Source organism: Gobio gobio, assembly GCF_949357685.1.
Source record: "Gobio gobio genome assembly, chromosome: 2".
Lineage (NCBI taxonomy): Eukaryota > Metazoa > Chordata > Actinopteri > Cypriniformes > Gobionidae > Gobio > Gobio gobio.
In genome coordinates, this window is record NC_137098.1 from 52014748 (window position 1) to 52042328 (window position 27581).

A 27581-nucleotide genomic window follows, 5' to 3' on the forward strand; every position below is an offset into this window, starting at 1 on the left:
AGGTGTAGTGTATAATATATATGAGGATCTATTAACAGAAATGCAATATAATATACATAACTATGTTTTCAGTGGTGTATAAAGAGCTTACATAATGAACCGTTGCTTTTATTAGCCTTAGAATTAAGCATTTCTATCTACATACACCGCAGGGTACAGTGAAAACGGCATTTTGCGCCGCCATGTTTCTACAGTAGCCCTAAATTGGCAAACTGCTCTACAGAGCACTAGCCACTCTCTGCTGTCTCAGACGACATCTTTGTCCTGTGTCGGCCACCATAGCTTCTCTATGTGCTTCGAAAGGGAGGGGTGAGTGTTGGACGGTTGCAATTCGCAACCTCACCCCTAGATGCCGCTAACATTTACACAGTGCACATTTAAACAGTCTAGTGAAATTTTGCTAATAAACAACATGTCTATACTGCTTCACCATGTATAAGAGTACAGAAGTATACTGTACTTTTCAGAATGCATAGTATATAGTGTATGTAGTATGTATATGCTGACAGCCTCTACTGCATCACAGCATTCATGAAAAACAAAGGACTGAATTGTAAAGTCATGGAAGAAATTTTACCTGCTTTAGAACCTTTCCACCAACTCCATGTTGCAAATTCCTGAAGCCATTTTGGATACTGCTCATATTTCTGAATGAACTGTCAGTCAAAACACATGGAATGTTTGTATGGTATATTCAAAAGTCTGTTGGTTTCTCAATTATTACCAACTTTATTTGGTTACTTTTCATCAAGTCTTTTTAGACCCAAAGCTAACTCTACCAGTGCCCTACGTTAACCTTTACCTCAGGAACTGAGAATGTTTGCAACCATTTTAACAGGTTTTGCATGAATGAATTTTTGGAGGAGCAGTGAAGTTCCCTGTTTTCCCTCTGCCTTTCCGACCACCCTGTTCCAGTACCAAGTCGCCCTGGCGCATAACAACCAATATAAATACTCTAATTTTCATAAATTTTTAAGTTCCTGATGTCTGAAATTTTATCATTCCCTTAACATTATCTTTTCATCTGTATAACATCTCTTTCGACGGTTTGTTTCCATTTTTGTGAGCATGCACGCTCATATACACCCAGGTTTATATGAAGCAGTACTTATTTTAATAATACCCTTAAGCCCTAAAACCTTTGGGTAGAGTATAGAATAACTAAACACATACATGTGGTGCACTCTAAGTGTCTGGGTGACCAGACGCACATGCACACACACTCATTACACATAATTTCAGAGGCAAATGGAACATTATTTCCTTGGTCACATGCAATCCGATTAACACGAACTTGCGCACAAACACCTAAGACGCACACACAGTAACTCAGATGGAAACATGGCTGTCACGGCGTCCTTAGGCTCCGCTTTAATAGCTCTGTCAGACAAAGAGAGGAGACATGTGGCAGTACTATGAAAAGCACCATTCAGGGCCGGTTAAACTGCCGCACAGCCAGGCCAACTCAGCTTAAGTGATTCTGAAGGCAGCTTCACAATACATTGCAAATCCTTACCGCACACCCCGTCCCATTTACCCCGTGTGCCGCCTCTCGGTAGATGCATGAACCAGGAGACACTCCCCCAAAAACGTTTCCTTCATGTTACCTTCACCTTCCTGCTCTTTTTTTCTGCTCATCTCTTTCTCCCTGTGGATTACCAGTGTTGTTGAGTCATTCATTTCTCTCCTTTGTTATGCTATCTTGAAATTATTGGATACATTTGCTTTCTTTTTACAATCTCTAACCTGAGACCAAAATTTCTAACTCTATCTTCTTAAGCTTTCAGTTTACAGCCCTTCAGCTTATTCTGACTGTCTTTTGTAAATGATTTGACTTACTGTTTTTAACAATTTGACTGTAATTCGTCCAAACTCAGCATATTCCTTTAACCTGCTCTGACTGCACATGTGGTGTACGTGTTTTTAAGTCCTGTAGCTTTATTAGCAGCATCTAAGTTATTCAAAGTAAAATAAACTACCATTTAAGGTGCCCCTATTATGATTCTTTTTCAGAATATTCCCTTTCTGTAACATAGCTGTTTGTGAATGTAAACATTCTGCAAAGTTGAAAGTGCACGATATATTGCCTCCCAAAAGAAAGAATCGACTCTGAACCGCCTTAAATCGCTTTTTGTTCAAATATCGTTGGTTCTCTGTCACTACAAAATACATTTGCATAATGCCTATCCTGTACGTTGTCCGCCTGCGAACAATCTTATATTGTGTAAGTGTCCAGCTTAACTCATGTTATTACTGTCTTACTGAAATACTTCTGCTAAGCAGGGCCACTATTACCTAAAACTGTGTCTATTATTGTAGTTTGTCTGTCGTTCTTACTACTTGAAATAAAGATAAAGGATGGAGCAAGATTTGTTTTACAAACGTTTGTATTACATCAGTCATTGACGTTAGTGCTGGGCACCGTTATACAGTTCCCTCATGTGCACCACAATAATTTAGAAATATACACATTGGTTTGTTGATGGACATGCTTATGTTAATGCTGATGGTGAGGAATTACAGTTGAAACATCTCATAATGTACCTCAAAAGGAGTAGCGTATCACTGAGAAACGTCTTGCTCAAGTCGTCCTTGCGATGGAGGTTTGGGTTGAATAACTAGTCCTTCTGAGGTTTCATCATCTTGTGCTCGGATTGATGTGGTAAAATCAACATCACCATTACTGTCTTTACAGTGTGTACAATCGCTGAGCTTTAGAAAGCCTCTGGATGGAGCTGAAGTTCAGTTATGTAATGGGCGATTTGCTTCCAAAACACGCACTGTGCATGGTAGACCAATCACGACAGACTGGGCCATCTGGCCAATCAGCACAGAGCAGGTTCGTGGAAAGGAAGGGATTTAGAGAGACTGATTTATCCGCAGAGTCATTTGAGAATCATTAAAAAATGTGATGTGCAATGTATATTATGAGAAAATGAAAGTGTTTTTTGACCTTTGATGCATGTAAACCTGTTGTAGGAGACCTCCAAAAGAAAATTAGGAGCCTTTAAAATAGCCTAATTGGGGCACTTTTAAAGTTTGGGGTCAGCAGGGACGCGTTAAGTTCATTAAAAGGGACAGAAAAGGCATTTCTGTCATGACAACTTTCTGAGTGTTTGGCATGGTAATGGATATGACAATGTTGATATATTTGGTCTTGACGGAATAGATCTGCTATACACTGCTGCTGCAGAGCAAGTACATGGCTAGCTTCTGCCAATAATAGATGACATGCTGCCGTGAGCAAGTAAGACATGCTGCTGCTGTACAATATCGCGTACATGAATTACCCCCAGCAGATCTATACAGGTGGAGCTGGGGAAGATGGAGGGTTTCTGAAACCGCACTGCAACTGCTACAGGAAATGCTGGCCGCATATTTGAAGGTTGAGCAGTGAGCTCATTGGCTACTGATACAGTAGGAGCCAATCAGCGTTGCTTTATAGAGAATTATGTGATTGCAAAAAGATTGAGTTATCAGCCTTCACCGTCAGGAGTTTCATGAAAGAACTTTGTATTTATAATGTTACAATATATTTCTATTTCAAATAGATATAGAAATATTCTATTTCTATTTTTTTCCTACTTTGAGTTTACTGTACAACATTCATGTACAAAGTGTGTGGGTATGTGACAGTAAACAGGACATTTCCACACATAACCTTGTACAGCAGTGGTAGCCTGTATGACACCCTCTGACACGAGTACACACACATTCCTTGGCATGGCAGTGGCATGTGGGGTAATTAAACAACACTGTTGGTCCCCCTGCCTGGCCACCAAAATGCATGCCACTCCGCCACACTCCCCTACCACTAAGACAAAAAACAGCATATCCCGGCATTGCTCCACCACTACTGTTTTTACTCCCTCATTGTAAAAGTTAAAAGAATGATGGAAGTGAAACTTGAAGTCTCTCCTCGGGGTGAGTCGAAATTGGCCTTCTAGAAGAGAAAGAAGTGTGTGTGAGTGCAGCCAATGGAGGGATCGCTTCTCTTCCAAACACACTGTGTTTTATGCCACGGTAGATCAGTCTGTCTTTCATCCATCTGTCAAACACACAGACACACATGAATTTGCACAAGACTCCCATCATAATCAGACTACACTTTTCTTGTTTTGAGGCAGTGTCACTTGCAGAGGGTGTTGTCCTCATTAACAACACTCTTTTGTCTTTTGGTTGGATGGGAATGTGGTGCTGGCTGAGGTGGGAACTGCCTGATTTGTACCTTTTTCAAAAATTCCCACACTTTCCACATGGAATGAGTGAGCGTTGGCAAGACTTGCAGCATCAGTGGCGATTAGCACATCAAATTGCAGCAGAACATCAGCGCTCCTGAATCATACCCGTGAAAGTACCAGAAAAATGACAATATGAACGCTTACTTTCTAGTTTCAGTTGATATGCTCACAATTACCAGCATTATAGCAGAGGAATAATTTATCAGTCACTTATGGAAAAGATTAAGTTATGGAAAGGGTTGTTTCCACTGGTCGTTTGGTCTGTGGTGTCACTGTCACTCATGCATGTTTCTGCTTAAAATGTTTTGACATTTGAGGGTATTTTCTCTTGCCTCTTTTTCTTTCTTCACTTTTCCTAACCTTGTCTTATTGTTTGTGTTGAATTTGTCGGACATGCTTTAGATGGGACAGTGGGTAAGTTGAGGCCTTTGTTGCTTTCAGACGACGTTCTTATTCATGAAGTTACCGATTTAATTAAACAAGGGTCTATTGAATGAGGGATGTGGGGTCAGATATGTACAGACCTTCCTTGCTTGTGATGTTTCAGTCTTTCTGTTCTCTTATTTTCTTGGTCTGTGTCTACAGCAGGATGAATTTATGGACTGGTGGAGCAAGTTTTATGCCTCCACAGGTGAGAGGAACAAGTGCGGAAGTTATCTGGAGAAGGGGTTCGATACACTGCAGGTAAGGCATCAAAGTAATGTTGTCCCTGTTGTTCCAAATGCGTATGACTGACTTTCTTTCGTACTTCTGCAGAACACGAATTAAGATATTTTGAAGAACCATTTTTGTCCAAACAATGAAAGTCAATGGGGCCCAAAACAACATTAGACCAGGGCAGTATATAATACGAGGATATGCAATACTAGAACCTTTATTTAAACGGGTCGCATACTCTGTTCGTCCAATCCCAGCAAGTCTCGGTTAACCATAGACCTGATATAGTCCGTTATGAGTAACCACTTCTAGCGGAAATAACCTTGAATTTGAATGTTGTCTTTGCCAAAATAACAACAATGGGTCTCATTCACTAATAATTGCGTGGCTTCTTTCTTTTCACAAAAAATATCTGCCTGATTCACAAAACTTTCATTCGCACATGAATTTGTTCTTAACCTTGTTCTGATGTCAGTGAATTTGGAGTATTCTAAATGAGCGGCCGCGTGCACAAGGTTATTCGTTTGCATAAAACACGGCCAAACCATCTCCATATAAGGGCTTTCCGCACACGCTTTCCTTACAGCCTTTTGTCACTCTCGTCAAACTTTCCACTGTTCGCAGATGCGCTCTCGCCCGGATCCTCGAGCAATGCCATTCTCACCAGTTCTCACAATAAACACCTTTTATAAAGAAAGACCCAGAGCTCTCATTAGCCAGCTGTACATACACGTATATCTGCATTATTCAGAGGAACCTTGCAGCTGAAGCTATAACGCAGCTTTTCTTACTCTTTAACTGTATATGATCAAATGTATTTAAGATTAAATTCAATTGTATTATTTAATAATTTCATTATATCATTTTATCTCGTCCTTCGGATGAGACGTTAAACCAAGGTTCTGACTCTCTGTGGTCATTAAAAATCCCAGGATGTCCTTTGATAAAGAGTAGGGGTGTAACCCCCGGCATCCTGGCCAAGTTTGCCCATTGGCCCCTTTCCATCATGGCCTCCTATTCATCCCCATGTATATATATGTATATATATATATATATATACGATTGGCTTCATCACTCTGTCTCCTCTCCACCAATAAGCTGGTGTGTGATGGGCATTCTGGCGCAATATGGCTGCCGTCGCATCATCCAGGTAGATGCTGCACATTGGTGGTGGTTGAGGAGTTTCCCAACTTCTATATGTAAAGCGCTTTCAGTGCCTAGAAAAGCGCTATATAAATGTAACAAATTATTATTATTATTATAAATGGATTATATAAAACAATCAATGCAATATACTTAAATGTAATTATAGTCATGTTAGGATGAAATATAACTTCTTAACATGATTATAAAGCCATACAGAGTAAGTTATGTGTGTGTGATTTCAGTTGTTCCTATATTTTTTTATAAAAGTAGGAAAAAAAATTATTACAAAATCTTTGGTGAATTGTGATTTGTTCTTAAAATTGTTTGTACGCACATTTCACACACAAATCTGTGCGTATGCTGCGCATGCTTAGTGAATGAGACCCAATGACTCACTGAAAAACTGCAAATATGCAAATAAGATCATTAACCCAGTGTGAAACGTCAGCTTATGAGTACCCAGGATAATTTTTTAACCCTGGATAGACTATGAGCAGTGTGAAACATGAAACCAAGTAACCCAGGATTCCATTCACCCAGGGTTTAGAATGAAAAAGCCCTTGAGACATTTTTAAAATATCTTCTTTTGTATTCCACAGAAGAAAGAAAGTCATACTGGTTTGGTATGACATTAACATGAGTAAATAATGACTTTCAGTTTGGGGGGAACTACAGTATCCTCTTTAAGAACCAGTTCATGGTTTCCTACAGAGCTAGAAAATGAAAAGTTCTTTGTGGAACTCGAAGGAATAATTCACCCAAAAATATACATTTTGTCATTGTTTATTCATGCTCATGTCTTCCCACTGGCACATCTAACATGATCCCAGCAGTATGAAATCTGTACATGGAGATTAACAGCAAAAGTTCATTGTAACTATAATGACATTATCAGTGCCCAAGCAAAACCAACATAAGGATGCCAAAATCAGAGGTCGCAGAAACATCAGCTCCACAACCGAACTTCAAAGCCCTGCGGTCTCCCAAGGGAGTGCATGTGCCTACTTTCAAACGCTCACTCACCCCGACTCCAGTCCACTCCAGCCCACTTCCCACAAGCTTATCCATTTATAATAGAGCCAGTGGCTGCCAGATTCCCAACTTTTCCGATGAATTCATGTCGGGGTTGCCGCAGGGGGATAACCAAGTGCAGACAAGGGCTCCGTTACTGACGTCATCGAGCCGTTTTCCCCCCAGCCCACACCTCCCTATCATCCCTCGATCTCTGGCCGGTTTGTTAGCGATCTCCCCTGTCACCACGTACTCTCTCTACTTGCCTTAGCCACTCTTTCCAACCTTTCCCATCTAAACGTGTCCGTTAGTCATCTGGCAGAGGCCTCGGGTCTCAGGGCTACCTGCTAGGAACGGGCCCAGTTATTGGCTGCCACCGTGTGAGAGTGTCCCACGCACCGGGAGGAGCGACAGACAGAAACACTTTCCCTAAAACTGCTGAGATGAGCTGTTATTTTGGGATTATGGTGCCTGAGGGAGAGATTGAAGGCAGGGAAAGAGCAAAAGAGACTGGGAGAGGGTTCCATGGGATGTGTGCAGTGTCACACGTTCAGGGACTGGGCCTGAGTGAGTCAACTAGAAAAACAGAGCGACTCGCTTACGAGGATTCCTTCATACTTTTGTCACCAAGTTGTCTCCTGGGTGGCCATTTGGTTGGAGAGTTGTGGGGCGCTAGTTAAAAGTTGTGTAATGTCACGGCAAAGCATATTTTCCTTGGGCACAAATCGTTTTTGCGCATTTTATTGCCGTTTTTAAACATTCTCATAATCAGGAATTTCCAGATCTTTTTGTATTAATGGTGCATTTGAGGTAGTTTGACTTGTGCCTGAAATGTTAAACCCACAATTAAAGATCCCAGAGTCCAAGAATCTTAAAGAAAACTGCTTTGGCAAGACAAACAATGGATGTCTTGTACATAGCATGTGTCTTTTTAGCCCTTTGAGTTGATTAGAGCACATTTTTCGCAAAATACACATTCTCCTGTGCTTCCTTTCTCAGGTGTATGACAGAGAACTGGAGAAAACTGAAGGCTTTGATCAGTTTGCTGATTTCTGTCAAACGTTTAAACTTTACCGTGGAAGAACCCAGAATGAGAGTGAAGACCCTTCTGTTGTTGGAGAGTTCAAGGTAGGGTCATTATAACATCTCAGTTACTCTCAGCTGATATCACATGTGCTCTCATTCAGTCTTCAAGAGGGAAAACATTCAGACGTCGCCAGATGAAGCAAGGGATGGGTGTCGATGCTTATTAGCTGAGCAAATGAAAGTCATTGAACCAGGCCTTCTATTTACAGTAACTGATCACATACTTATGTAATAATTTGTTAATTTAGAGCGTTATGCAACAGATACAGTCTCATGCCATTCTTTTGGTGAATTATGAATTCCCAAAATGTGTCTCCTTGCCTTCTTTACAGACACTGCTTCTTAAATACAGAGGTTCTTCAATAGTTATTTGCAGGCCCTATAGGTGACCCTAACCTTGACACTCTTATAAAGAACCATGTTACGTTGGGCAGAGTTTTTGGGGTGTTTTTTTTTTTCTTCGTTTTATTGGAGATTAAAATGTTCTTGAAGATGCATTCTGGTTTCGTCAGGTCATTGTACTGGTTTCTGGGTTCTTTAAAGCACCAGCACATTGATAGTTTCTGAAAAACTAGAGAATAAAATTTCATTTAAGCGCCATATTTGAATTAATGAAAATGATTTTTAATAGTTTTAGTTATACTGGTAAAAAAACTAAAGTATCTATATATCTATATATAAAGTATATATATATAATGTACAATTAAAGGTCTTCTAAAGATAGCTTGCGATATTTTTGAGTCACAACCAAAAAAAGTAAAAATCTTCACTTTGGCTGTCACTCTCAAATATCATTTGTAGTTGGATTTCTTTTCAATCCTGTTGAAATCTGTTGCAATAGATCATATGACATGCAAGAACCAACAAAAAAATAATAAATAATTTATTTCGATTAAATGATTTTCATTTTATTGGCAACCAGCATATGGCTGTAAAACCCGTTTTGGTTCTAATCGGAACCTCTAATTTGAAGAGTGTAGATGCTTTTTCCTGGTTTATTTGGATTATAGATGGTTTAGTTCTAGTAGGATTTGAGGGAACTAAATTTGAGGGATTAAAGTGTAATTTGAGGTCTGTCTGGAGGCCCCAGACAGCAGGTCTCCAGAAAAAAGTAAAACTAAATTGCACCATGAGTTACACTGACTCCTGTCCCGTCCTCCTTCAGGGTTCATTTAAGATCTATCCATTGCCTGATGATCCCTCGATGCCTGTACCCCCACGTCGGTTCTCCAAGCTCCCCCCGAATGGAATAGAGGAGTACCTGGTACGCATCTACATCATCCAGGCCTATGGCTTACAGCCCAAAGATGCCAATGGCAAGGTATGTGCGACACAACCAAAATACATAAAAAAGGAATGGAACATGCTACCTAGCCGTTCGCTTATCAGTGTCCTTGTATACGCATGGGGAATAAGAGAGGATGTTACAACAGCCCTTGTATTTTCAGTAGATGCATTCACAAATCTCTTTAGTTTTTTGTCAGCCAGACGAGCCCTTTGCGAAGCCTCTGCAGTGCCAGAGTCATAAGAGAGCCGAGAAATTGCTTTATGAAAACATGGAGCCACCCTTTTACCCACAACCATAAACTCTCAATCGCTGCCCGAGACCTGGCCAACACGCCACCACCGCTGGCCCTGCGTCAGATGGGCTTTCCCTTCATTAGTTGCGAATATGCTAAGATGACGTCCTTTCATCACCTACTCAGGCCAGGAGTTATGATATGGAACATTTCACCCATGTACTCGCTGCCTATGAAACACGCACTGATCACAGAGACTTGATGCTTTTTTCCACCGCGAGAGCAAAGAGCAGTTGTTTTAAGTACGAAAAGAGGGCGTGCTGTTTTGGATATTGTTGCTTATAGTATATATGTGTGAGTGTGTGGCTATGTTAACACATACTAACAAGCACTTCTTGTTCTTTCGTAGTGTGACCCCTATGTTAAGATCACACTTGGCAAGAAATCAGTCGATGACCACGACAATTACATACCCTGTACTTTGGACCCCGTCTTTGGAAAGTAAGTATCTCTCTTTTTTTCTGTCTCTTTGAACAGATTCTCTGTCACAAACACACACACACACACACACACACACACACACACACACACACACACACACACACACACACACACACACACACACACACACACACACACACACACACACACACATACAGAAAGACGTCATGGCAAGGATTGATTATACCAGCAGGGGTCGCCACACTCATAATAATGATGACACCCCTAATTCTAAGAGTCTTGATGTCGGATACGTGCAAGAAGGAAAGTTTGATCTGGTGGCTAATTGATACAGAGACAGAATACGGAGGATGTGAATGATTACCTTTGAAAACGTTTAAGCAAAAAGAAGTATTTCAAAGGTTGAAATGTGTGTCTTTTGCTTCTCATTTAGGATGTTTGAGCTGACATGCTCTCTGCCTCTTGAGAAGGACCTAAAGATCATGCTGTATGATTATGACATGGTCACTAAAGATGAGAAAATCGGAGAGACCGTCATTGATTTGGAGAATCGCTTCTTGACGCGCCATGGCGCTCGCTGCGGCCTGCCACAGTCATACTGTCTGTAAGAAATGCCTCTGTCACTCATCCTTTTTCCTTTCACCGACCAGGTTTAATAGTCATTATGAAAACTGTAAAGAACAGGTAGTTTAAGTTTAAGTTTAAGTTTAAGTTTATCTTTTTAGATCAGATTCAGTCATATTCTGATCCTGATCTCCATCTTCTCTGATTCTGCTGGAAAAAAATGCTTGAACCAGTCTAAGACGGTTAGCTGGTCTTCTAGACTGGCCAAGCTGTTTAGACTAGTTTGTTTTGCTGGACAAATAGCTAAACAAGTTGAAACCAGTTTACCCAAGCTGGTAGACTAGCGCAGACCAGGAAATCACCTTTTTTTAATCAAAAAGTTTGAATCCTGGATCATGTGATCAAGCTTGGGCAATCTGGTTTTTAACTTGTTCAGGTTACACATATATTCTCATATTCTTATTCCCCAAATTACATTACATTATTTACACTTAAATATTAATTATAATAATTGCATATTATGTTTTAATTTGTCTTATTTTATGTACTTATGTATTTTTTATTATTTTATTTTATTTATTTTAAATGTGTAATGCATATTTTCCATTTTGCTGAATCATGTTGTCATAAATCATAAAGCTTTCTCTCTATAACTTGTTTAGTGGGTTGTTTGGCAAATACATACCATCCTCAACAGCTTGGCTTGGCTAGGAAACCTTTTTTCTTATTTGTTACCAGATTTATCATCCCCTAAATGAAAAACAAAATAATAATAATTGAGTAACTGTTGGCTGTCCCAACAACCGTGATAGCACATTCTACTCATATACACCCTTGGTTTTGCATTATTAATGAAAAATTTTTTTTCTTTGCCGACTCTAGGTCGGGAGTTAACCAGTGGCGAGATCAGCTAAAACCATCCCAGTTACTTCATCGTCTGTGCGAGAGGCAAAACTACAAACTGCCCGTCTACAAGCAGGATAGAATCTATTTCAGAGGACGGGAGTACACCGTTGCAGACCTTGGTCAGTGTCCTAAACACACACTCCAACTAGACCTCGTTTCCTAACACCGAATTTAATGTTCATGATATTTGATCGTTAATTTTGCGATTGTCGTTACCAAAGAGTGGCTTCTTATAGAATTGTGTGCAGAACTGCACATGAACGCGTGCGTACGAATAAACACGGGCATCACGACCTATCAAACCCTGGGGTTGGACGGCGAAAAAAGAAAGTGGAAGTCTTTTCTTTGGAGCTGCTGAAAGCATTAGTCACGAGTAAGAGCTAATCAAAGCAGCAGCCTGACTCCATCACATCTTCCGTCATTAAAAAAAGCGAGTCGAGCACGAGATCGGCTGCGGTTCTGTGAAAACACTGACAGAAAAAGAATAACGATATATGTCTCGACTTGTGCCATACATCATATCTGTGTGTGTGGGATCACAGAGCTGTTCGGGAGGCCGCTTGGCTTTTCTTGCTCGGGCGCTATGAGCGGAAAGAATGAGTTGTTCCTCTGTGTGAAGAAAAACAAGTGCGATATTGTAAAGACGAAGGACCTGTGTAAACATACAGCACCTCTGACATAGTCATTCATTCACAGCAAATATATCACTCCTTGCCACAGCAACTTGACGTCCCCTCCTGTTTTAAAGTGTGCCCCTGGGATGACAATGCTAACTTATGCTAGTTTACCATTAGGTGTGTTTTATGTTGATCTTACTGATGTGTAACCTCTATCAGATCCTCCCAACACTTCTGGTTTGACCTCTAAGCCCTCAAAGTCCCATGGCCGTCTTTCTACCAGTCAGATGTCACACAGGGCCTACAGAAAGCCAAGCTCTCCAGCCATTTTCCCTTCCATGATGCTTTGGGACGAGGTCGGCTTCAGATTTATGGGGAACTAGCATACAAGCATGTTCAGCCAAGGTCAACACTGTGGCGGGCTTCTCAGCCTCCAGCTCCCGTGTCTCGCCGCGGAGGAATACTACATCTTTTTGTTTGGCCCGCGTAACTGCGGCAACCCGCGCGTCAAAGCAATTATCAGGTGGCCGGTTCGGGCATCCAACTTCATGGCAATAATTGTCTTCCTCCACTTCAATCTTTTTCCTCGTTTCTCCACACTCCGACCATGTTTCCCTCAGGGACATGACACAGGGTTTCAAACCATAAACTTAACAGTGGACGTTTATTTTTTTTTCTTCTCTCGCTCTCTCTTTTTGCTTTTTGAAAGGGAAAACTCTCTTCTTAGATCAACAGCAATGAAATCAACGCATCATCTGAGAAATGGGGAAAGATAAACATTTCCGACTATTTAAGTGGAATGCTTCATGAATGTTGGCTTTTTTTCTGCTCTCGGTTATGACTTCATAAAACCCGATGCCCAAATGTTCTTCATATCAAATCAGAGGTTACATAGTGGTTCCATTTCACGGTTTTAATGGAAAATAACAGTGTGATGAATCTTCCTTATAACTGTTAAACAATTATAAGCTAAAACATTTTTAAAAACATTTTGGACCTTCTGCGTCAATGTGAATATAAACTACAATGACCTTATGGTTGACTACATTTGGCCCTCAGATGAAGGTAAAGCTCTAAACCCTCACCTGGGACCAGTGATGGAGCGTTTAGCTCTGTTGGTGTTGAGACGGCAGGGTCTGGTGCCTGAACATGTAGAGACACGACCCCTCTACAGCCCCCTCCAGCCAGATATAGAACAGGTTACACAGTCTTATATTCTTATTCCAAAATATTATATATTTTATATATTTATTTTAGTAGAATTGCATATTTTATTTTATATATGCAATTTGTATTTTAATAATTCATATTTATTATTTTTATTTTATTCTATTCTATTTTAAATATGTAATTTCATTTTATGTATGTAATACATTTTGTTTATGTAATTAAATGTAATTAAATGTAATTATTATTTGTATTTATTTAATTTTATTTTCCATGTTTTTCATGAGTTGCCCTATCAGTCTTCACAGAGTTGTTTTATTTGCCAACACACAGGGGCGGCTACAGATGTGGGTGGACCTTTTCCCTAAATCTTTAGGTCCACCAGGACCTCCATTTAACATCACACCACGCAAAGCTAAAAAGTAAGCGCATCGCCTTTGTTTAGCATCTATCAGTTAGTCTCGAAACGCATCCAGAAGCATGACATGTCAATGTTTTCTGCTCCCATAGGTTCTTCCTGCGCTGTATTATATGGAACACAAGAGATGTTATCTTGGATGATGTCAGTGTCTCTGGGGAGAAGATGAGTGACATTTATGTGAAAGGGTACATCTGGGTGTCATAAATGGGTTGTTGGGTTTGTGTGTATGAGCTCTGGTTAGATTAAGTTGTTATTGTTTCCCATGTCATGGGCCTGTTGCTTGTCTGTTGCCACTGTGACCAATAGTAACAACGGCATGCAAAAATTATCGATCAGTAGCAACAAACACACAGTTGCAAGGCAACCATAGAACCAAGCTGTAGGTCAATTACAGCTAAGCTGCATTGTCTTCTAATGTGTTGGAAATGATGTGTCGGGTAATTGTGAATGTTATTTTTTCAATCCTAGCTGGATGCACGGCCACGAAATGAACAAGCAGAAAACAGACGTGCACTATCGATCGCTGGGAGGTGAAGGCAACTTTAATTGGCGGTTCCTCTTCCCCTTCCTCTATTTACCTGCAGAACAGCTCTGCACCATTGATAAGAAGGTGAGGTGTAACGTACGCTGGCCAATAAGAGCAGTGCGTGTAAACCTCCCTCCCCTCGCCCCAAGAGGCGCACTAGCTAGAAGCTGCAGTCTTTATCGTCCTTGTTAGTGCGCCTGCCTCCCACGTCGAAGACCCCGGTTACAGTAGGACCGGTTACATTTGGTGCCATTGACCTGGATGAAAGTGAGGTTTAGGGGGGTGAATGTAACGTGTGTAGGCCAGTAAGAACTGTGCGTGTAAACCTCACTCCCCTGATCTCAAGAGGTACGCTAGCGACTGACGCGAGAGGTTGCGGTTTTAGGCATCCTTGTTAGCATGCCTTCCTCCCACGCCGGAGATCCTGGTTCGAATCCCGCTCGGAGCGGGTTGAGTAGGACCAGTTACAGAGGCGTAATCTAGGCTTACTAAACAAAGAACAAGTGAGAAACTCAAACCCTGTCAGCTTTTATATCCACACGCCGCAAAAATCTTCTGCCTTGATTGAGTCTGAATAAGTGACCCGCAGGTCACCCTGCATGATTTGCAGAGGTTTTGTCTAACGCCCACATTTTGAAGGATATCACTGCAGTTGGCAGGTGTTTAATGCAATGTTTCAAAGCCAGATATGTTGCAGGCTGCATCTGGCACGCTTCCACATACCAAACGTGGTACATGAACATCTTGTAACAGCAAGACAGTCCAGACTTCAGCCAAGCCAGCTCAGGGAAAACAGCTGTGATGGACAAGGCACTTAAAGTGAGGTTTTGGCAGGCAGGAGATCAGTTATAGTAAGATTGAAGATAGCGGTTCCACCCATTAAACTGAGAGCGGCCCGCAACAGCTGTCAAATGATAGATCCACTTTGGCTGAGCTTTGTTGGAAGCAACGCATAATAGAACCGATACATAGTGAAACGAATTATCTTGCATCAAACACGGCTCTCAGTGATAATTGGAAGTGAGTTCTTATTTGCAGTGTTTGTTTTGATGGAGCTGTATGCGGTTGTCAGGCAGGATGTGCAAACCGACGGGGCCTATTTACCGGTGAACGGCAGCAGTTCAGCTCCGTGAAGCGTGAGTTCATTATCCTTGTTGTGTTTGTCCACACATCCATCACGGGTACAGTACGGTGGGAATGCTGTCACGCAGATGGAATCCTGTCTGGCGGTGGGGTGCAGAATCAGGGCTGTAGTGGGAGTCGCTAACACTCTTTTCTGACTGGGACGTTTCTGTCGCTCTCGGTGGCTCTCACTCTCTCTCACTCTCTCTCTGTCTCTCACCCTCTTTCTAATTCTGCTTCGCACATTCACGCTATCATTTCCTCGCTCTGTCTTTCTCAGTCGTTGTCTTGGTCTGTCAGTTTATTTCTGCTTCTCTGTTTCTACTAGAGGTGGTGTAGCTCATTTAGGGCTGGTAACTAAAAGGTTGTTGGGTCTTATCTCACAAGCAAGGAACGATATAGCAATTATTGGCTGATATTAGACATTATTTAATGTATTGGGATCTGTCGATATTGGACATTTAATTGTTTAATTTAATATAGAGTACCTTTGCCATCATATAACACTAACTTATAGTTAATCTTTAAAACATCCATCATTTTAAAACACTGTTAAATGTAATCTTTAGCAAGATATCTCAAAATTAATATATATTTTTATACTATTATAATGTTGTGATGCCTAAATTCAGTTGTAGCATTTTAAATGGTTGATTTTAGTTATTGAATTTTAATATCATATTATCGGTTATCCATGAAAGCTTGTTTCTGCCACTGAATAAAAAAGGAAAAAGGTAATTGCAACTTTTTTTCTCACAATTGAGAGACATAAACTCACAATTGCTAGTTATAGTATTCTGAGGAAAAAAAATACTACTTTTTTTCCAAATTCTGAATTTTTGTCTCAGAATTGCGAACCCACAATTCTGTCTTTATAACTCGCAATTGCGAGTATATATCTTGCCGATCTGAGGAAAAAAGTCTGAATTGCGAGATGCAAACTCGCAATTGTGAGAAAAAAAAGTCAGAATTGTGAGATGAAAAGTTGCAATTACTTTTAAAATTGTATTCCATGGCGGAAACAAGCTTCCGTTGTTATCTGTCGATGATGCTCATTTACCCTATTTCTACGTTTATATTACCTTTCCATCATCTAACTCTCCTTTAAGTTAATATTTAAAAGGCTAAGACCGCTTTTAAATGTAATAATTACTGTATGATGTTTTGATGCCTAAATGTACTTGTAGTATTTAAAATGGTTGATTTTATTCTTTTTTTTAATAAAAAAAAAAAAATATATATATATATATATATATATATATATATATATATATATATATATATATATATATATATATATTTATATATATATTATAGAATTGTAGCATCTGTCATATGTATATATATTATCAGCCATAACATGGAAATAATTATAGGCTCAAAATTATCAGCCAAAATGTTCATATTGAACATCTCTAGCTTCTAGTCCAGGTTGCTTAAAGTAACATTTCAGGTTCAATACAAGTTAGGCTTCTAGACAACATTTGCTACATAAAATCGATTACAACAGAAAATAATGTAGACTTGTCATGGTTACAGTAACACACAATGAAATGAACGGTTACACTTACACCAGCAAAATGACAAATTAGTAACGTTCTGATTGTAATTCTGTGAATATCACCATGTTTCTTTTTCTGCAGGAGCATTTTTGGAGTCTGGATAAAGTTGAAACAAAACTTCCTCCTAAACTTACTATCCAGATCTGGGACAATGACAAGTTCTCCTATGATGATTTCCTTGGTAAGATCAAAACCTAACAGTCATCCCTTAACTCCTCAACTCCCTTCCTCAGCTTTGCCACCCTCAGCGTATTCTGTCATGGTAACCTTGCACAGCACCACAAAGCTGTTTTTCAAGCATATTTTTCAGCCTTGACATGACAGATGAAAACTTTTTGTGGGACTGGACCACACTGATAGGACCGTGTGTGGTTTATTGTCATCAACCTATATGTCTGTCTATATGGACATGAGTGCACAGGGAGATGGTAACCAAAACCTGAACCTCCTTAACCTGTGTGAGGTTACCAACCACATTACTGTGAAGCGTGACCGTCAGCATAAATGCACTTAACAACCTTAACACAAATACATCATTCAGACCACACGAGTCCTCTATAATATCTTTACTGCTAATGTTATTATTATCAGCTGAACCTAATTTCCAACATGTCAGCACAACTAGAAGAGAAATAAGTTATGACCTGACTCTTTAGAGACCTCTATAAAATACACTGATCTATGTACATTTGTAAAATAATTAGCATCTGACCGCAATGTGAAAACCTCAAAGAAAATGAAAGACTGCCAGCTGCAAAGTCTGAAGGACAAACATTTTTTCTGTCTGAAATTATGGGAAATGATTGGGAAAAGATTCAAACAATTGCTGACTTTTGCTTTTCTATTCTTCTTTCTTTTAGATAATATACATTTACCTATTTTCTCTTGTGTTAAATTCACAGACATTCTCTTTTCTTATATATTTAGGTGAAGTCTACAGCACATTTTACTGCTGTAGTGTATCATTTCACTTTAAGATTGTGATGATTAATTTCTTCTCTCTCTCTCTTTCTAAGGCTCTTTGGAGATGGACCTGAACCATATGCTGAGTCCAGCAAAGTCTCCAGAGAAGTGTGGCCTTGAGATGCTCTCTCAGTCCCAGGACAAACTGGTGTCTTTGTTTGAGCAGAAGACAATGAAAGGCTGGTGGCCTTGTGCGTGTGACAGAGAAAACGAGAAGATACTTGCTGTAAGGTTTACACACAAACAAGGGTTTTTTATTGTGTTGAGAGAAAAAAAAAAAGTGTCAATACCATAGAGGCCAAAAGTGATGTCCGGAAGGGATATTTGTTTTTAATGAGCCTACAAGTTTGATTAAGCCATCAAAATTTGAGGAAAATATTTTATATTTTCTTAATATTGTAACTATGAGGGAAGAACGAAACTCTAAACTTGGTCAAGGTATTTGTCTGACAATTATTATACAGCTACAAGTTTTATTTTACTATGCAAAAAAACTGCGCAGGAAAACAAAAAGCTCACAGAAAAAAGCATACACTGACTACAACATAATCAGTTATTAATATTTAATTGGTTCTTTCTTGTTTTTTCATGTGCTCATAATTTCTATGTTTGACAGCCTCGACAAAAACATTGAGTTTTAAAACAATAAAAATAAAACAATTGACTTCAAACACAACTACGCAATGTGCTTACAAAATCTTTAACAATTTTTTTTATAATAGATGATGACAATTGAAGATGGCAATTTTCCTAGACCGGACATCACTTATGGACACTATTATATGTTATTTATTTATAGTGTAATACACATAGTTTGCTCAGTTTTAATCCATTTTTATTTTGGTTAAATATTTTGTTATAATATTTTTTATAATATTTATCATATTATGACATATTAAAGTTAAATATTTAATAATTTAAATATAATATATTAACATTCAAATATTAAATATTTAAAAATGTTATGTAGTAGTGTGCATTTTACAACTCTCTCTCTCTGTCTTTGTCATTCAGGGAAAGTTGGAAATGTCGCTGGAAATCGTCTCGGAGCAGGAGCAGGATGAGAGGCCTGCCGGACACGGCAGAGATGAGCCCAACATGAATCCTCATCTAGAGGAGCCACAGTAAGTCAAGCACACCCATCACAGTCATTCCACTCACCGAATAACCACAAGAAGAAGAAAACAGCAGCTTTCAGTAGTAGCCTTTTTATTGGTCCTCGTTCGAAGGTGGAATTATAGAATTTAATATAAGGTTGCTAATATAGTGTCTGTTTCTCTCTCCAGGCGCCCTGAGACCTCATTCTTTTGGTTCTCATCCCCATATAAGACGTTTAGGTTCATTGTGTGGAGGAGGTTTAAGTGGCTTATTCTGGGCTTCTTTATACTCTTTTTCATTATTCTCTTCCTTGGAGTCTTTCTCTACGCCTTCCCCGTAAGTATCTGTGCGTATGTGTGTGTACAAGCTCATGGTAGTAATTGTGTCAATGAAAGAAGAGGGTTAAAGCGAAAATTGGGGGTTTCTGTGATCATGAAGTGTTTGATCAGAGATGTGTCTCTCTGATCGTAGTTCAGGAATGTGGCATGTGTTATTCAGTACTGCAGACACACTCATACACAGAGTCATGCATATTGAAGACATTTCATACACAGTTCTGTGTAACATATTAGTCAATGTAATGTATTATACATACATATTATATGAATTATATTATATTATATTCAGACCGGTCTGGTAGGAACTGCTGCGGAGGAGCACAGTCTCTGCGTGACTCGCCATAAACATAAACAGAGAGAGAAGTAGCTCCGGCTGCAGTGTTCTTCCACAAGATGCATGCAGTTCTGTTTATTAACCGCTAGAGCGCAAAAAAGGTTATGGACTGCAGCTTTAAATTCAAAAGTTTGTGGTCAGAAAATGTTACTGATATTATTATTTTTTAAATACAGGGATAGTTCACCCAAAAAAGATTTTTTTTGTTTATCTGCTTACCCCCAGGGCATCCAAGATATAGGTGACTTTTTTTTCTTCAGTAGAACACAAGATTTTTAACTCCAACCGTTGCAGTCTGTCAGTCGTATAATTCATGTGAATAGTAACAAAATCTATGAGAGTAAAAAAAACATGCACAGACAAATCCAAATTAAACCCTGCGGCTCGTGACGACACATTAAAGGGATAGTTCACCCAAAAATGAAAATTCTGTCATCATTTACTCACCCTCAAGTTGTTCCAAACCTGTATGAGTTTCTTTGTTCTGCTGAACACAAAAGAAGATAGTGTGAAGAATGTTTGTAACCAAGCAGATAGAGCAACTATTGACTACCATAGTTTTTTTCCCCCCTACTATGGTAGTCAATGGTGCTCTATCTGCTTGGTTACAAACATTCTTCTAAATATCTTCTTTTGTGTTCAGCAGAACAAAGAAACTCACACAGGTTTGGAACAACTTGAGGGTGAGTAAATGATGACAGAATTTTCATTTTTGGGTGAACTATCCCTTTAAGACACGAAACGATCATTCCGAATGGCGTAGTTTAGTGATCAGACCGTGTACAGACCTCACTCACTCTGAAGTGTTTTCTTTTTACTCTGATAGATTTTGTTACTATTCACATGCATTATACGACTGAGAGACTGCAACGGTTGGAGTTAAAAATCTTCATTTGTGTTCTACTGAAGAAACAAAGTCACCTATATCTTGGATGCCCTGGATGTATAGCCTGGCTCCGCCCTCTTACGTACTTCCGCTCAATTTTCATTTTCCTTCAGTACTCCGTCTGGGATTGCGGTATATTCTCTGGTTTTCTCCGATCATATTTTAACCGGTCCAATCAGCGAACAGAGTGAGTGGCTGAGAACAATGAAGTTGATGTCGTGCGCTAGTTTGAGATGACATGTGTCACGACCAAACGTTAGCGATTGGTTATGGCAGATCCAGAGTCTCTGGGCAGATCCAATAGTTTCAAACTTCAACAGAGTACCCGCCTTCAAGGAAGTAAACGCTTGTCAATGGAGAGTGGCCAGACACTCTGTACAAATGAAATGTACGAGAGTCTGGTTGGACCAGGCTACTGGATGTAAGCAGATAAACATAAAATGTTCATTTTGGGGTGAACTATCCCTTTAATACATTTATTCAACAAGGATGCATTAAGTTGATCAAAGGGGACAGGAAAAGAATTCATAATGTAACAACATATTTCTATTTTTAAATAAACACTGCTCTTTTGAACTATTCATCAAATAATAATAATAATTAAAAAAAAGATTTAAGCAGCACAACTGTTTGAAACTGAAACTTTCAAATGGTAGTTTATATTATGTTAAGAGATTTCATTTAATTTTGTATAACATTAGTGAAATGCATAAATGTAAATATACCCATTTTTGTATTTTTAAATATTATTATAATTTTTTACAGAACTATGCTGCTATGAAGATGGTTGGACCCTTCGGTGGAGTAGGAAAGGGAACACAGTGAGACTGTGATGCGAAAAAGGACATAAACCTTCACGTTCAATACCAACCTCACCAAAAATCCGTCCACACGTCTTTGCCCATCCTACTGGAGAGATCTGCCTTCCTCGTGCACATGTGCAAGCTGAAGACGGGCTGAGATTATTTGAAGTCTTGTGTGCGTGTGCCTTTATGTGTTCGTTAGCCTGTTCTAGTCCTATATGAAAGTTGCGTAACATCTGTGTGTGTGTATGTACATGTATTACACATCAAGCTCTCTGCCCCGTATCTGACCCGCTCCTGAACTCTCTCAGTATTCTCTTTAACTCCCACTTACACTTTCATCTCCCTGCCTGTTTAATCCTTTTTCATGTCTCCTGTAAAACTGGGTTCTTTCTTCACAGCCAGATGCTTCTTTCTTCTTCCTTCACGCAGAGAGAGGGAGACAGAGCCGCTTCACACCACCTCCCATCCATTCATTCCTCTCCTTTACTTCCTTTAGGTTCAACCCTGATTTGTACAGTTAGGCTGTAAGGTCCAGGACAGACTGGTTATTAGCTGAGCCCCCGCTGTCAGCAAGCCCACCTCTCTGATTACTATCACACTCTGTTATTTTGCTTTAACGAAATCCCCACTAAATGGATTCGAGGTCAACTGTGGGTTCGCAACATGTGTATGAATGTATGTACGTGTGTGGAATGTGGGCTGCGAATGAGAACAAGAGAAAAAAAGACTTGTTTATTTGTGTAAATGTTACACTCACGCCCGGTGCCTTTGTGCCTTTTTGCTTTTTACTCGGTAAAGTATGAAAATGAACAGGCGCATCTGGAAGAAGTTGCCAGACTTCTAAACATGCATGTGAACGAGCTGTTACATGACAAAATACACAAATTGCTTGTTTTCTCTCCATGACCAGGTCATGAGCTCCTCTTCTACCTGGTTAAGTGAGTATAAACTGTTGTGGCGTCACACTTAGTGAAACTGGAATCTCAAAACTGTGTTACACAAAGTTGTCAACTTTGTGCATTCTCGCATTACATTTATCTGATGGCAAGAATCATACTATCTTCTCTATGAACAGGAAATGTCAAGAGATCTGGGTTAATCTGACCTAATCTTTAGGATTTCCAGAAGTGTTTACATTTTTTATTCTAAAAAAAAAAAAAATGATGGTAAATGTAAAGAAAGGATTTCCATAAACGTCACTCATTTGACAGTAAAGAGAATGCATTCCTGTCTCAGTCACGGATAATACAAATAATTATTACTCATTTTTTTCCATTTATTACACTGTTTTCTGCATGGATCTACAATAACACTCATTCATGAAAATAAGTTAAATCAGATGAAACAAAAATTTGGCTCTCTTGACAAATATTGTACAGTATATAGCTGAATAACTGGATTTATGCAAACACAAATCCCCTCTGGTAATGCTGAGCATCTATGAAAAGTTGTCATTTATATACAAGTTTCACAACAAGTCGCTTAATTTGACAATCAAGATGGATATTTCTGTTATTGAACTTAAGGATGATATTCTGCAGTTTTACTGTAATGATGCATGTCATCTAATTGCCTTAAAGCTTCTGCTATCATGAATTCACTGTGTTAAATTGACTGTATTTGTATCTCCACGTGAGCACTGTGTAATATGCTATGGTCAAATATATACACCTATATAAATTCTATTCTCAATATTTTGATCTTTTCAGATTGAGCCATTTTAAGTCCGATGTCTGTTCTAAAGAACCGTGTGGCTTTGATTAGAATTTTTTTTTTCTTCTACCAGATTCACGGACCACCTTATGTGCAGATTTAACCTTTTAAAGCCAAACCACAACAGACTGGTCAGGGTGTTTGACTTGAGAGCAAATTAGAAGCACTCCAGTGCTTAGCCAGGGATTCATGGAACCAACGGCAACTTACTCTTGCATTTCTACCAGCTGTTCTGTAAAGTGAGTGATTCAAAAAATTATACAGCATATTTTTTGATACAATAATACAGTGTTCGGAGTTCGCTTTTCTTTTGGTGTAGTGTACTCTTATATGGGTTAACTCGTAACAGTGCAGGGAGGAAATGATAAATGTTATAACATTGTAAATCTGGTGAGTACACTGTTTTAAAGGAGCACTGTGTCACACTCATACTCTCTCACTTATTGTAACCAGCTTATATAGAGAAATGGCCATAGTGTCCATTGCAAGTTATAACAAGAGTGATAGATTTGGCACCACATCCTCACTGTAGCTCTGCGTAATGTTCTGGCCCATCTGAATGGAACCAGAGACACCAGTTCATGTGCATATATGTGACCATGTTTGTATCTACAAGAATATATAATGTATACATAAACTACTTTACTTCGATGGTCCCCTTTAGACATTCAGTTGACTATAAGTAACTTTGCACCTACATGTCAACTAACTCTCATTGGAGTATTAGGTGAGTTTTAGTAGACTTTTAAGGGTTGGGTTAATAGAATAAGTTGACATGTACTTGCAAAATTACTTATAGTCAGTAGAATGTCTGTTGGGAGACCATCACAATAATGAGTTAGCAGATATTAAGCAGACAATCTACTAATACTCTTCAGAGTTAGTAGACATGTAGGTGCAACGCTACTTATAGTCGACAGATTGTCTAAAAGTGACCATCGAAATAAAAAGTGTTGCCAAAGTTTGTAGTCAGTATGATTTGTTTTTAAAAATTAAATTGATAGTTTTATTCAGCAAGGGCACTAAAGCAGTAAATATTAAATCTCTGTTAAGTGTCTGTTCAAATAAATTCTGATCTTTATATTTGTCATAGATTCCTGAAAAAAATACTATTTCGACAAAAGTTTTACACTGTAAAATCCAACAGTGATTCTAAATAACACTTTAGTTAACTTTACTTAATGTCTCAACTTAATTGTAAAAATCTAGTAATCTGTACTATTCACATACTATTCCTTGTTTACTCAGAAAATCCAAGTTAAAGGGGTACTTCAGCGCTGGGAAGATGAATGTGTATTTAAACTGGGTCATTTATGTAGTAGAAATGTGAAATTATTTTTGAATTTGGTGCCTTCTAGACTGAGAAAAGACAGAAAATGTATTTTTGTCTCATGTGGATGAAAGACAACAACTCCCAGAATGCACTTGCTTCGCTGCCCAACGAGGCCACTCCCAAACTGGTTATCACTTGCCCACCATGACACCAACCCCACCGTGGTTTTGATTTTCATAGTAATAAAATAATTTAGTTCAGATAGAGAATAGACACTACAATTAAAAACTGAACGTGTCTTTTCAATAAAGTGTGAGTGAGCCGAACGAAAGTCACGGCAAACGCAGCAGGAGTCAGATTTCATTCATCACGAGAGCGAAGAGCTGAGGTAAGCGTGGCAGTCATTCACGATGCGTGTTCAGTCTGTCGCGTTTTCAGATCATGCCTATGGAAGCTTAACTTTCATAGGAATTCATTGAAAAGTTGAAACACTCACTTTTCTCTGCATCGCTCCATTATAAATGGCCGAGGCCGAGCGCATTTATATTCTGTGAGTGAGATCCCTCCACTGTGGGCGGGTTGATAACATGCGGAACTAGCTCCTGTAGTCTCTAGCCTCTGGCCAAAAAATCCTCAGATGATGCAAAATGACGATATTTGCATCATCGGAGGATTTTTTCCAGAAATAAAATGCATAATTCTCTCGTCTGAGGGGGGAAAGTACGATAATTTGAATATACTACGGGTTTCTATTGATACAAAGCTTAATGCTAAATCACTGATGTAATCCTTTAAGATTAATTGATTGGTTTGAGTGGCATTTTGTCAAGCCAAAAGAAAAATACAACCATCACCATTATGGTGGTCAGTGTTTACTTTGGTTGGGCACAATTTTATTTCACTTGCCTCATAAACACCTCTGAAACTTTTAATCAGGTTGATAATCCCTCTATATTTGTAACAATATCTTGCAGTTGACCATGCTTGAGTCACACACAGACTTCAGCATACAAAACAAAACCTTGGTAGCAACAATGGTAGCTAATAAGTCAAGTATTCTCTATAGTTCATTTTTAGTTACTAGAACTCTTGTGTATGTGACCTATACTAGCTAAGCACTAAATTCTGGGTGAAAATACTAATGTGCCTAAGACTTTTTCTGATCTCAACTTTAAAACTTGTTTGGACACTATTAAACTAATTTCTTAACTATGAAACCTATTTAAATTTTATATGAAAGGTATGACAAATGTGTGTAAAATATCTCACACTAAAATGTTTTTATTTATTCTGTTTATACATTAGCTTGAACTTTCCCACCATCTTTAAAATTAATTGCGAAGATTCGCCACCCTGGGGACCAATAAAACGATAAAATTACTTGAAGTGAGCATCACAGGTAGCCTTTGCTAACGGTCTTCAGGGAGGGTCCTTCATGAAGGGATTCAGTTCCCCATCAAAGGCGCAAAAATGCTGTGTGTAATTTTACCATAATGTGATTTCCCCATAATTATAACATAGTCACTCCTTCCGTATTCCTTTTGTATTACTAAAAGTAATGAGAAAATCAGTTCAATGCACATTATTGATTTGGCAAACATATACCCCTGGTTTCACAGACAAGGCTTAAAGTCCCACTGAAGTGCCTTGAAACGTGCAGCATTTTTCAATGTGTTGACGTAATTCTCCAGCCCCTCCCCCTTTTTTAAATAGTCAATAGCGTTTAGTTTGTATCACAGCTCGGCCAGAGCTGTTGAGCTCTGTAAAGCTGCAGTTTCCTTCTAATGTCTATTCTCCCAAGAGGGTTAATCTAAGCCCTGTCTGTGAAACCAGGGCATATTCCAATGTCAGTTTCTTCCTTGATGCATGCGTAGAGTCAGTCCAGCCAGAGGAGAGCTTTATCAATGCAACAGTTGATATACAATTGCTTTAAAACAGGCTCATTGAAACTTTAGACAAGAGCAGGGCATACTTTGTTAATTCTTAATAATTTCGCCATGTACAAAATCAACTCAATCTTGCTCAGGAAACGAATTGCGCACCATCTTTCTGTAAAGGAAGTGACATCATAATTATACTGTATGTCAATCTTACAAGACAATTAACTCTTCTCTTAAACAGCAAAAAGAAGTGAAATACGTTCTCTGTTCACTGACCTGTATGTGAACTTGTGAAGTCTGCAAAACGTTGACTGTAACTTTGTTTCAACAGTCTTCTAGTTTTCCTTAATTGCTGCCGCGTTTCTCCCGCTTTCTACACTTCGCCCTGTGTAGATAACAGGCACGTGAATGTCAGGCCTGGTTTGGGTGTGTTATTTCAGCCTTGGTGAACTTCCTGTGCTCCCTGACCGCTGTCCACATTCTGCATGGGTGGGAGGCAGGAGCCAGACCCTTGTCACCACTTTTGGTCTCTCCTTTGTTTTGGGGAAATATCAGATGTCACCAGCTGAGGGCTTCCTATAAATTAGGCTCCTGATGCAACTGGGAAATATGGAAATATTGCTTAAATTGACGCTGATACCCATAATACTTAAATATTAGCCTAGTTTAGAATAGGCCTTTGAGTCCTTCGCAATGGGTTTTACTATGTTTGAGGCAAAGGCGTGACTTGTTCTCCACATGGAAAAGGATCATTGGGCTTAACAGAACTTATTTTTAATGTTTCTTGAGTGAGAACATGGAAAAATCCAGACAGTCAACATCAAAAAGCTTTTCCTATAAAACCACATCTGCATTGACTGCTCTGATCTTGCCAAGTTCGCCCCCAGCCACTATCTCACGTTCGTAGACCAAATCCACGTAGACAGAATTAATTGATTAATAACCCCAGAACTATGGGAACATCATGGGTGCTGTAAGAAATGGATGATGTTGGACGCGGGTTCTCGATAATTAGCCATCTTTGGATTTGCATTTGTTGCATGTTTATTCTCTGCCTTTATGGCAGCTAACTGCATAATAGTCTCGCTAAGTGGCCTCTTAAAGCGCTTTTTGCAAGCATATACATATGTATTATCTCATTTTACACTTAATTATCAACTGAATAAACAAGGCGGAATTTTGAACTGCGAAATGGAAAAAGCTATATAATTTTACAAGCTGAGCAATCACTAGATTTTTGATGTGTTGAGTCACCTTTGTTTCTCTTGCCCTTGTTTTGACA

The 27581-nt window shown here is 39.1% G+C and overlaps 1 protein-coding gene across 9 annotated transcripts in view; it reads left to right on the top strand.

Annotated features, from left to right (window-relative positions):
* The window catches only part of dysf (dysferlin, limb girdle muscular dystrophy 2B (autosomal recessive)), a 93115-nt gene extending 69011 nt beyond the window's left edge, over positions 1-24104 (top strand). For 8 of the 9 annotated variants that reach the window (XM_079837281.1, XM_079837286.1, XM_079837284.1 and 5 more), the window contains 15 exons: positions 4827-4925; positions 8055-8183; positions 9307-9462; positions 10071-10162; positions 10557-10727; positions 11570-11712; positions 13270-13409; positions 13711-13799; positions 13888-13983; positions 14267-14408; positions 17090-17189; positions 18025-18197; positions 18986-19095; positions 19258-19405; positions 21393-24104. In XM_079837281.1, the coding sequence (XP_079693407.1) occupies positions 4827-4925; positions 8055-8183; positions 9307-9462; positions 10071-10162; positions 10557-10727; positions 11570-11712; positions 13270-13409; positions 13711-13799; positions 13888-13983; positions 14267-14408; positions 17090-17189; positions 18025-18197; positions 18986-19095; positions 19258-19405; positions 21393-21452 (1848 nt within the window). In that variant the 3' untranslated portion in view covers positions 21453-24104. The remainder of the gene's footprint in view (positions 1-4826; positions 4926-8054; positions 8184-9306; positions 9463-10070; positions 10163-10556; positions 10728-11569; positions 11713-13269; positions 13410-13710; positions 13800-13887; positions 13984-14266; positions 14409-17089; positions 17190-18024; positions 18198-18985; positions 19096-19257; positions 19406-21392) is intronic. The other variant, XM_079837279.1, reaches the window with a different exon arrangement.
* The last annotated feature ends 3477 nt before the right edge of the window (positions 24105-27581 follow it).